General features: G+C 42.8%; 1 protein-coding gene across 1 annotated transcript in view; it reads right to left on the reverse strand.

The window, feature by feature from the left end:
• STK39 (serine/threonine kinase 39) overlaps positions 1-12,301 on the reverse strand; it is a 300,756-nt gene that overhangs the window by 118,166 nt on the left and 170,289 nt on the right. The window contains exons 11-12 of the mRNA XM_024243646.3: positions 3,408-3,530; positions 3,275-3,304 (exon numbers count right to left, since the gene is read on the reverse strand). Of these exons, the coding sequence (XP_024099414.1) occupies positions 3,275-3,304; positions 3,408-3,530 (153 nt within the window). The remainder of the gene's footprint in view (positions 1-3,274; positions 3,305-3,407; positions 3,531-12,301) is intronic.

Consider the following 12,301-nt stretch of genomic DNA (forward strand, 5'->3'; position numbering starts at 1 on the left):
AAAATTAACTGGGCATGGTGACAGGCACCTGTAGTCCCAGCTACTGGGAGAGGCTGAGGCAGGAGAATGGCGTGAACCCGGGAAGCGCAGCTCGCAGTGAGCCGAGATTGCGCCACTGCACTCCAGCCTGGGCAACAGAGTGAGACTCCATCTCAAAAAAAAAAAAAAAAAAAATTCAAAATCAGCAGACACACAAAGCAATCACAATTCTAAGTACCCATAATTTACTTATCTATGTGCCCCCTGAAATACATACACAAAAAAGTTAAGGGAATGATATTTGTAATAGCAGCCTAAGTGCTCACCAAGAAGGAAATGGTTAAATAAACAATTTTCATTCATCTAATACAATACTATGTGCCAGGAAATAAAAAAGAGGCAGATCTATAGTTCCTAAGGTGGAAGGATTGCCAAAACAATCAAGCAAGTTGCAAAAATATTTTCTAGTTTTTCTAATTCCATTCATGTTTTAAAAATGACATGCTAGATTTTTTAATGAACATATTAGTATAGAAAGAAACAGAAAAGGTCTGGAAGAAAACTCTGTTCAAACTGATGACTTCTGTGGAACAAAGTGACAGTTACAGGGGTGAAAAGGGGAGCAGGATAAAAGCGGTCTTTCAGTTTTTATTGTATGTCATTCTCCTATGTTTTTCAAATCATTATTCTATGTCTCTTCTCAGTAAGGCCTATCCTGACCAACTCATCGAAAATTACAACCTCCCACCACACTCCCTGAAGCCCCCATCCCATTCTGTTTCTTTCTATCACTCCTATTCCATCGTAACAAACCACATAATTTACTTACTTATTAAGGCTATTATATATTGTTTATCTACTCCCACAAGAATGTGAGCTCCACAAGGACAGGGATTTTGCTCTGTATTTCTCACTGACGTATCCCTTAAACCTACTAAGACAGGGCACATAGTAGGGACATAATACATATTTGCTGAATAGTTACATATTTAACACTTTTTAATTTCCTTTATAATAGATAAATAAAATACTTCATGCTTTGCTTACAGAAAGCAGTTTGGGGTAGTTGGCAAATCAGAGGGATACTTTAATTAAAAGCTGAAAGGACACAGGAAGCATCACTGTAGCATCTCTTAATACAGCTCAAGATAATCAAATGTCAAGGCTGTCAAAGGAACAGGTGTCAAAAAACTAGCCTGAGAAGCTGTGCAATAGCAGGTGGAGCCTGTTATTCCTAAAATTTGATGAAAGTGTTTACATGCAAACACATGTATCCTTTCACAGAGATAAGAGTTCTATTCATATGCTTCTTTAATTATAAATCAATATGTTAACAGACATATGGTGCTGAGAAATCATATGAGTCTAGATGCAGTAAACCACCTATGACTTTCATATCCCACTTAAGAAGGTCAGTACTGATGCCTGAAGATCAACTCACAGCACGCTACATAGTCTTTCCCTTCCTGTCTGTGCAGAAAATATTCTTGCCAAAAAGATGCTGCTATTCTCCAAATAACAAATCAGCTATCAGAGCAATTTCAACAAGCACACAGTAAGAGATTATCCTAAATCCTTACGACCTGCACCCACCAGCCTTACTAGCAAGGCAGGATCCAATGGATATCGTCCAGTGAAGATTTCTTGCAGTGAACAACCAATGTTTTGTAGTCAATGATGCTACTTTAACCATGGTATGTTGTTCTATTTCTCAGCAGAACTGACACTTTTAGTAAGAAATACTCTTAGAAATAGCAGAAAAGCCTAGACTCTGCACCTTAGATAAAATGAGAGAAAGGAAGGAGAAATAGAGTTCATGATACGTGGTTAAGATCATTCTGAAAACTTAGCACAACACCTGTGTAGTCAATGTGTTCCACGTGGAGCTCATCAACACTGCTCCTAACAAAGGGGGATGAGGTCTCTGATCAAAGCTTATATATATATATTTTTCTGAGGTGCAGTCTGGCTCTGTCACCCAGGTAGGAGTGCAGTGGCACAATCTCAGCTCACTGCAACCTCCACCTCCCGGGTTCGAGCGATTCTCGTGCCTCAGCCTCCCGAGTACAGATGCCTGCCACCATGCCCAGCTAATTTTGTATTTTTAGTAGAGACGGGGTTTCGCCATGTTAGTCTGGCTGGTCTCGAATTCCTGACCTCACGTGATCCACCTGACTCGGCCTCCCAAAGCGCTGGGATTACAGGAGTGAGCCACTGCACCTGGCCAAAGTTTATATTTTATGTATGAAATTGAGAGGTGAATTAAATGATAAACATAGGAGAAAACAAAATCTGAAGGAGAGCTACCATGGGGAGGCAGGCAAGCTGAAAAATGCCTAGGAAAGGCCTATCCATATGGCATGCAAGATGGAGAGAGAAGGGTGAGAGGAAAGAAAAGGAGAAGAAAGGGTGGCCTGTAGCTCTGCTGCCCTCCTCCTTACAAGACCCAGGCTGGCTACTGCCACTTCAAACTCCATGATAAGAGGTACTATATTTAATCAAAAGGAAATGTCTGCTAATTAAAAAAAATTGGGATGGATATCATTTGTAGTCCAAAGATTGTTTTCTTAATGATAATTTATTAAGGTATACATTAATTACTAGGTCTGTAAAATATTTGGAGCTATTTAAATATGCTCAAATTTCCTCTAGGAGAATTAGCAAGTCTTGTGAACTACAGTTATCATTAGTCATTAGGCATTAGGATAATTAATCAAACGGAGGAAGTAAATCAAATATGATATCTTAATCAAAAGACGACCAGGCCTCAAAGGAAAGCTGTTAAAATTTTTTGAGTGCTCCTTAACCTACTAAGGTATTATTCAGAAGATTTAAAAACCATGAACAACAGATTCAACCAAGAGTTTCTAACCATTTTAATATCTACTTTATTGCAAACAAAAAATATGGAAGACATTTTGCCTGTATGGTTACTATGTTTTCTAAAGGCAGTAATCCTAAGAGTTAAAATTAATGGATTACCTAGTCTGTGCCAAGGATTCCATGGAGGGTTTTGTGTACGTGATTTCGCCAATCCTCATGGCGACTTTCTTATAAGTACCGGGATCATCCTCATCTGACAGATGAGGAAGCAGGCTCAGAAAGCAAAGTAATTTGCCCCGATTTATTCAGCCCAAAGTAACTCAGACAGAATTAGGAGCTGCAAAGTCCATGTGCCTTTCCTTTTTCTTTCTACTCCATGAGATTTTGAAGCATCTCCCCTAAATGGATTAGACTCTGATACCGCAAGAAAGGAATGAAATGGCAAAATAATAGACAAATAGCCACAGCTCACCTCTGGATTTTCTTCTTTTACTCTTCGTGACTGTAAAACAATTATGTATCCATTAATATATATATATATACACACACACAATCACAAAAATAAAATTTACACAGATTAGCTCATCGTCAACGATGTCATTTACCTTTTCCTGAGAAAAAGCTGCTTTCCCTTCTTCGCTCTTCTCATCCATCTCATCGTCACTCCACTCCCAGTCCCCGTCTTCAGTTTTATGAAGGTGACCGCTTGACCCAGGAACTCTTCTTACCTGAATCAAAACAAGCCCACACAATTCTTCACTAGTCAAATGTGAACCAGTTCACTGGTGCTGCAACTTGGGTTATACAGCATACACACCAACCTGAAAATAACCTGAGTGGCTGTGAATCCAGGGATAGCTAGAGGTTAAGATCCAAAAAGACTATACAGCCTCCAGACTCCCAAACTCATCCTCTTTCCAAAAATGCTGTGTTTTTTGAAATGCATTACTATATACATGAAGAACAAAACATTTTGGAAGAACATTGCACACATAAGCAATTAAGGATCAAGCTCATTTTTCACGTTTACTTCAGTTAACACTATATTAGTTGCCACATACAAAAGGCCATGTGGTAGGCATCAAATTGCCTAAGGAAGTGCATGCAAGCAACGTCCTGATGACTGAGCAAAGGCAGAGAAATCAGGAAGCCTAATGATGCATACTAGACCATGGGTATCGGCGATCTAAAAACCTAAGACAACAAAGCACACCCTTCTATTGCCACCTCACTCTCTTGCAGAACCTGACATTATGCTTATTTCCCCAGGATTCTGCTCAACCTATTTGAACAAAACAAAACAGCACCAGACCATTCTTAACACACTTTGTAGCACTTATGAGACTTGTGAGATTGCTAGGAACACAGCTTGACAATCAGCAGCCATGCTAGTGTCTAGATTATAATCAGTCTTCCTCATTATTTCAAATTGTTTTGAGCTAGGGTAAAGATGTAATCCACAGGGCAAGCTTTCCAAATGTCTTTGTGGTTGGAAAAGCAAAACTTTTAAAAGGACAGGATGACTGAGAATGAGCCTCTGAGACCAAAGTAATTTGCTTAAAAAATGTACTGAGATGTAATTAAACAAAGCACTGTAGCAGATGAACATGATGTGAACGCAACAGCCGTGGTCCAAGGATTCAGAGAAACTGCGTGTGGAAAGGGAGCTTCCAGACAATCTAGTCCAACCTCTTCATTTTACAGATGAGGAGATGAAGGCCCAGAACATGACCCAAGATCACACAGTGATGAAGGCAAAGCAAGGCAAGAAACAAAGCCTTAGACTCCCACTCAAATGTGACTCTCCTTATGCCACTGAATGATAACCGCCTGCAAGAAGTTATCTAAAAATGTCCTCTGAAGACTGAAAGACTATGACGTGAAGAAAGCCTACTTTTTATAATAGACACTATTTAGTTGTATCACAGGAGTTTCAGTAAAACCAAGGGAAGCAACACAGAACTTAAATTTAAATATTTAAGTTTAGTATACATGTCAGATCAATGTGAAGTCATAAAAAATGCATGCTAGGGGTTGGCTTTGATTTGAGGGCCTTACCATCTAGAACCTGTAAAAGTAATCCTGACCAGTTGGTCTAGAAGATTTGAGCTCCAACGTAGGAAGTCAGAAAGACAGTACAAAGTGCTTTTTCATAATTGCCAATAGTTATGCTCATTTTTTTTTTTTAAAAAAAGCCTTTTTCTCCACTTCGCACAAATTTTTTTTTTAACTAATTTATCTTTGAAATAGTACTTAGTAAAATCTCTTCTGGGCTTGGCATCAGATATTTCTTCCACTTGCATTTTGAGTTGCTCTAAAAGTCTTTTCTAATGATGGTGATTTTAATGGTGCTTATAGATGTTGGCAAAGTACTATAGAAAAAATGCCAAAATGCACTTCAGGATTTGCAGAACAGATTGCTCATTTTAATGCTTGTAGAAATAGCTAAAGGAAGAGAAAATAATTTTCTGTTGACATATACAATAAAATTAATTATTTTCTTAGCAACGCTGATCATGGTGGTAGCAACACAGAGAAACATGTTAATGACTACATTAAAAAGGAAGAATTTAAAGCCACGTCTATTACAAAATATACTGTCAACTAAGAAGTGAGAAAACAAGTAAAATTATCTATCAGACACAGAATAAAACTCTGTCTTTACTAAAACTGTAGAACCCAAGGATAGCTGATGAATTAGTATTCTTCAAGTACTCACCCAAGAGATTACACTAAGGAAATCTTCTTTTCCAGAGAGAGTCTAGATTAACATCCTAAAATTTAGTTTACATCCTTTCCCCCTCTGGCTCTATGTTTACAAGCTCTGTCAGTTTCATTTCCACAAGCAGAATCCAACTATAAACAATAAAATGGCCCATCTTCTCCCACTTTTATTTTATTTTAGAGCCCTGGCTGTCTCTCTGTTTGTTTTATTTGCTGGAAGAGAGAAAGATAAAACAAAATGTCTAGGATTATAGCTCTAGACATTGAAAGAAATGGTAGGATGGGCCTTTAAGCAATAAACATTGGTTAAACAAATAAATATATAAATGTTGACCAAATTAAGAGAAAGAACATTCAAAAACCTATGTAGGGAATAGTATTGGTAAAATTGCCACTAGATTAAGAATACTAACTTGTATTTGAGAATGTCCCCTCAGCCTACACCTAGGAATAAACTTGCAGCATAATTTGAAACCCAGGTTTCATGGTGGATTTATGTGACATTGATGTCTACCAAAGAGATGGGAAATCAATTTTACAAAGTTACATCCTTGTAGGGAGTTCGTAGGGATGATGAGAAACAACTTTTGTCTTTTACAGCCATCTAAGTTTCACACAGTTTAGCAAATGGTCTTATTAGGGAATTGAATAATACCTTGCAAAGTGAAAACTCAAAAAAAAAAAAAAAAAAGGGCAGAAAAGCTTCCATCTTCCCCCCACCCACTACAATGATGAGAATGGAGATTATTTACCCTTGGAATTCTAATTTCATTGATTATTATATTGCTCTTGTTCTACTAAATGATTTGTTCATTTAGTAAAGCCAAGAGGTGGTAGAAAGAATTTATTCTCTATTTTCTCTGTCAGGGATTTTAAAACATCCATTGCTTCTCAGAGAAACAAGCTCAGTTTCAGTGATACCTAAAGGAATTCATAATCTCACAAATTCTTCAGGTCATAGTTGGCAGTAGTGAGGTTAGAAACCGTTTTGTATTTTCTTCTCTTTCTCTAAATGTTATTTTTAATGAAAATCCATTAAATAAATGAACCCAAGTTCTGATTCCCACAAGAAAAGAAGGCAGGCTCAGCCAGATGAACAAAGGAGAAGCATGGTTCCTGGCCAGTGCTGGTGGCCACCAGGCAAGATGTAGGTGGCCACTGGGCAGGGCTAGGATGAGCAGCCACAGAGAGGAGATGGCAGCAATGTGGACAGCAGTCCCTAGAGCGGTCTGACCTGTCACTCCAGTGCTGCACCTCTAAACAGGAGCTGTCTGCAAATACAGTTGTACCATCCCCATGCAACTCAAAGGAGGCACCTGGCGCCTAACACAGGAATCGGGAGGAAGGATGTGAAGAACCACCAGGTAAAGTTTCTACAATAGCATGCTAAATGTGTCAGAAATGAAGGTGTGTGACTCTAACACTCTACTGAACAAAAGAAGAATGTGACCCAAAGAAATACTGACCAAAACTTAGTAGAATTTGTCTCAATCTGGCATGACCATCTGTCAAAAAAAAAAAAAAGCACCGACTAACCTCTCCCACTGCCATATTAACTTCTCCCTGGAAATCGGATTTGAGAATCTCCTTGGAGTGATTTTTACCCCTTCGGTGGGAATCCTGCACTCAGCCTCTCCTCCACCTGCTGAACATACGGCATGCTGACTACAGTCGAAACCCGAGTGATCCAGGGAGCCCACCAGCCTCATGTTCACCTATCAAGAACCTACTGCACTAGTAGAAAGCAACACATAGTGACATTCCTGTTACCAGGCATACTACTGATGAGAAGTATAAAAAATATTTCGAATTAATTGCTGTTTATCATGTACTTAAGGCACTGCCAAGCAGACAAAAAGCCTTCTAAATCACGAAAAATTAACAAAATGTGACTCGGTAAGATGTTAGCAATAAATATTTTACTGTCTCCATAGTTTATACACTGACACTGCTCCTCTCTGACCACCACCTCTCTCGGCACCTCCATCCTACACCTACTGCCTGGCCCCACTGTCCTCTCCAGCCTAGGTCCTCTCCTGTCCTTCCACCAGCCCCCTCCTGGCTCTACTCCTCAGCATGCAAGGCCTGGCACCCAGAGCTGACTCCAGATGCTGCACTCACTATGAATGTCCCCATGTCCCCTGGCCAGATGAACCTTCCTATCCAATCCACACTTGAAAAGCAAGCCCTGGGATCAGCCCCAACGTGTACTCTCTAATCCTGAACTGCCAGCCAAGAAGAGCACCAGTCAAGTGCGCATGACGCCTGGTGCCATTACAGATGACCACCAGCCACTCCTAGATGGGGCATCAGTGCTGCTACAACCCTGCCCCTCCAAGTGAAGCCCATAGACCGGGGCAACAGCAGCACCTGGGAAGGAGCTTGTTAGAAATGCAGAATCTTAGGACCCACCCTAGACCCACAAAATCAGAATCTTCCTTTTCAACAAGATCCCCCAGGGGTCATATTCTCATTCATGTTTGAGAAGCACTGTGCTAGACAACACTTTCCGTCATTGCCAGCCTAGCCCCTTGCCCCTAGCTGGTATTCATACAATGTTAGGTACTATGTTCTACGGATTTTACATGTATTAACTAATTTAATCTTCATAGTAGCTTGTGAGCTGAGAATGATTGTACTGCCCCATCTTTCAGAGGTAAAACTGTGACACAGGGAAAGTTAAATATACCACGGCCCAAGTTCATACAGCTGGGAGGTGACAATACTAGGAGATGTAAGAGCAGGAGTCAGACCCCCAAATTTCCATTCCTCTCTCTGCTACTGCAGCTTACAGTAGGGCCTCAGCTCATCAGCCCCAATCACTTAAAATAACTTCCTCTGCTACCCTGACAGCATCAGGTCTATCCAATGGAGCAAAGGTGGCTCTTGTTATGTTTCAGCAAAGAGACTGGTGGCATTTTGGCCCTACAGATTGGTGGAACTTTGAAATTGAGAGAGATGATTTCGGGTATTTGGTAGAAGAAATTTGTAAGCAGCAAAGCATTCAAGAGGTGCCTTGGGTGCTGTTAAAGGCATTCAGTTTTAAAAGGGAAACAGAGTATAAAAGTTTGGAAAATTTGCAGCCTGACGATGTGATAGAAAAGAAAATCCCGGCCGGGCACAGTTGCTCACACCTGTAATCCCAGCACTTTTGGAGGCCGAGGCAGGCAGATCACAAGGTAAGGAGACTGAGACCATCCTGGCTAACACGGTGAAATCCCGTCTCTACTAAAAATACAAAAAAATTAGCCAGGTGTGGTGGCAGGCACCTGTAGTCTCAGCTACTCAGGAGGCTGAGGCAGAAGAATGGCGTGAACCTAGGAGGTGGAGTTTGCAGTAAGCCGAGATGGCACCACTGCACTCCAGCCTGGGAGACAGAGTGAGACTCTTTCTCCAAAAAAAAAAAAAATGTTAATCACCAAGACAATGGGGAAAACATCTCCAGGGCATGACAGAGAACTTTGTGGCAGCCCCTCCCCTCACAGGGCTGGAAGTTTAGGAGGAAAAAAATGGTTTCTTGGGCTGGGCCCAGGGTCCCTCTGTTGTGTGCAGTCTAGGGACTTGGTGCCCGGCATCACAGCTGCTCCAGCCATGACTAAAAGGAGCCAAGGTACACCTTGGGCCATTGCTTCAGAGGGTGCAAACCCCAAGCCTTGGCAGCTTCCACATGATGTTGAGCCTGTAGGTGCACAGAAGTCAAGAACTGGGAACCTCTGCCTAGATTAAGGAGGATGTATGGAAACACCTGGATATCAAGGCAGCTATTTGCTGCAGGGGTGGGGCTCTCATGAAGAACCTCTGCTTGGCCAGTGCAGAAGGGAAATACGGGGTCAGAGGCCCCACACAGAGTCTCTACTGGGGCACTGCCTAGTGGAGCTATGATAAGAGGGTTGATGTCCTCCAGACCCCAGATCTACCTACAGCTTGCACCGTGGGCCTGGAAAAGCCGCAGACACTCAACGCCAGCCCATGAAAGCAGCTGGGAGGGAGGCTGTACCCTACAAAGCCACAGGGACAGAGGTGCACAAGACCATGGGAACCCATCTCTTGTATCAGCGTAACCTGGATGTGAGACATGGAGTCAAAGGAGATCATTTTGGAGCTTTAAGTTTTGACTGCCTCACTGGATTTCAGATTTGGATGGGGCCTGTAGCCCCTTTGTTTTGGCCAATTTCTCCCATTTGGAACAGCTGTATTTACCCAATTCCTGTACCCCCACTGTATCTAGGAAGTAACTAACTTTTGATTTTATAGGATCATAGGTGGAAGGGACTTGCCTTGTCTCAGATGAGATGTTGGACTGTGGACTTTTGAGTTAATACTGAAATGAGTTCTGACTTTTGGGAAGGCATGATTGATTCTGAAATGTGAGGACATGTGATTTGGGAGGGGCCAGGGACAGAATGATATGGTTTGGCTGTGTCCGCACCCAAATCTCATCTTGAATTGTAACTCCCACAGTTCCCACGTGTCACAGGAGGAACCCGGTGGGAGGTAACTGAATTATGGGGACAAGTCTTTCCTGCACTGCTCTCATGACAGTGAATAGATCTCACAAGATCTGATGGTTTTAAAAACAGAAGTTCCCCTACACAAGCTCTCTCTTTGCCTGCTGACATCCATGTAAGATGTGACTTGTTCCTCCTTGCTTTCTGCCATGATTGTGAAGCTTCCTCCCTAGCCACATGAAACTATAAGCCCATTAAACCTCTCTTTCTTTTGTAAATTGCCTAGTCTCGGGTATGTCTTTATCAGCAGCGCAAAAACATACTAACACATACTCACAGCCCCTGTCTTCCTAATAAACTTCACACTCTCACCCTCTTTCCCTGCTGTGTGCAAAGACAATGGATTCCTTCTTTTCACAAGACCAACGCCTCTGGGAGCACTCCTCATGTATCTATTCACTTATTCCTTCCTTCAAGACACTTACAGCCAGGCCCTGCCTCCTTTACATCCATCTGTAATTATGCTTAAATCTCTCTAATACTTCTACCAAAGGAGCACCAGGGACCCCACTGATTTTCATTCTTCCTTAAGAATTACTCCATCACTGCGGGGGGAGGAGCCAAGATGGCCGAACAGGAACAGCTCCAGTCTACAGCTCCCAGCGTGAGTGACGCAGAAGACGGGTGATTTCTGCATTTCCATCTGAGGTACCGGGTTCATCTCACTAGGGAGTGCCAGACAGTGGGTGCAGGACAGTGGGGGCAGCGCACTGTGAGCCAGCCGAAGCAGGGCGAGGCATTGCCTCACTCGGGAAGTGCAAGGGGTCAGAGAGTTCCCTTTCCTGGTCAAGGAAAGGGGTGACAGACGGCACCTGGAAAATTGGGCCACTCCCACCTGAATACTGCGCTTTTCCGACGGGCTTAGGAAACGGTGCACCAGGATATTATATCCCACACCTGGCTCAGAGGGTCCTATGCCCACAGAGTCTCGCTGATTGCTAGCACAGCAGACTGAGATCAAACTGCAAGGTGGCAGCGAGGCTGGGGGAGGGGTGCCCACCATTGCCCAGGCTCGCTTAGGTAAACAAAGCAGCCGGGAAGCTTGAACTGGGTGAAGCCCACCACAGCTCAAGGAGGCCTGCCTGCCTCTGTAGGCTCCACCTCTGGGGGCAGGGCACAGACAAAGAAAAATACAGCAGTAACCTCTGCAGACTTAAATGTCCCTGTCTGACAGCTTTGAGGAGAGCAGTGGTTCTCCCAGGACGCAGCTGGAGATCTGAGAACGGGCAGACTGCCTCCTCAAGTGGGTCCCTGACCCCTGAACCCTCGAGCAGCCTAACTGGGAGGCACCCCCCAGTAGGGGCAGACTGACACCTCACACACCCGGGTACTCCTCTGGGACAAAACTTCCAGAGGAACGATCGGACAGCAGCATTCGCGGATCATGAAAATCCGCGATTCTGCAGACACTGCTGCTGATACCCAGGCAAACAGGGTCTGGAGTGGACCTCTAGCAAACTCGAACTGATCTGCAGCTGAGGGTCCTCTCTGTTAGAAGGAAAACTAACAAACAGGACATCCACACCAAAAACCCATCTGTACATCACCATCATCAAAGACCAAAAGTAGATAAAACCACAAAGATGGGGAAAAAACAGAGCAGAAAAACTGGAAACTCTAAAAAGCAGAGCACCTCTCCTCCTCCAAAGGAACGCAGTTCCTCACCAGCAATGGAACAAAGCTGGACGGAGAATGACTTTGACGAGTTGAGAGAAGAAGGCTTCAGACGGTCAAACTACTCCGAGCTACAGGAGGAAATTCAAACCAAAGGCAAAGAAGTTGAAAACTTTGAAAAAAATTTAGACGCATGTATAACTAGAATAACCAATACAGAGAAGTGCTTAAAGGAGCTGATGGAGCTGAAAGCCAAGGCTCGAGAACTACGTGAAGAATGCAGAAGCCTCAGGAGCCGATGCGATCAACTGGAAGAAAGGGTATCAGTGATGGAAGGTGAAATGAATGAAATGAAGTGAGAAGGGAAATTTAGAGAAAAAAGAATAAAAAGAAACAAACAAAGCCTCCAAGAAATATGGGACTATGTGAAAAAACCAAATCTGCGTCTGATTGGTGTACCTGAAAGTGACGGGGAGAACGGAACCAAGTTGGAAAACACTCTGCAGGATATTATCCAGGAGAACTTCCCCAATCTAGCAAGGCAGGCCAACATTCAGATTCAGGAAATACAGAGAATGCCACAAAGATACTCCTCGAGAAGAGCAACTCCAACACGCATAATTGTCAGATTCACCAAAGTTGAAATGAAGGAA

This window comes from Pongo abelii, chromosome 11 (assembly GCF_028885655.2).
Source record: "Pongo abelii isolate AG06213 chromosome 11, NHGRI_mPonAbe1-v2.0_pri, whole genome shotgun sequence".
Classification (NCBI taxonomy): domain Eukaryota; kingdom Metazoa; phylum Chordata; class Mammalia; order Primates; family Hominidae; genus Pongo; species Pongo abelii.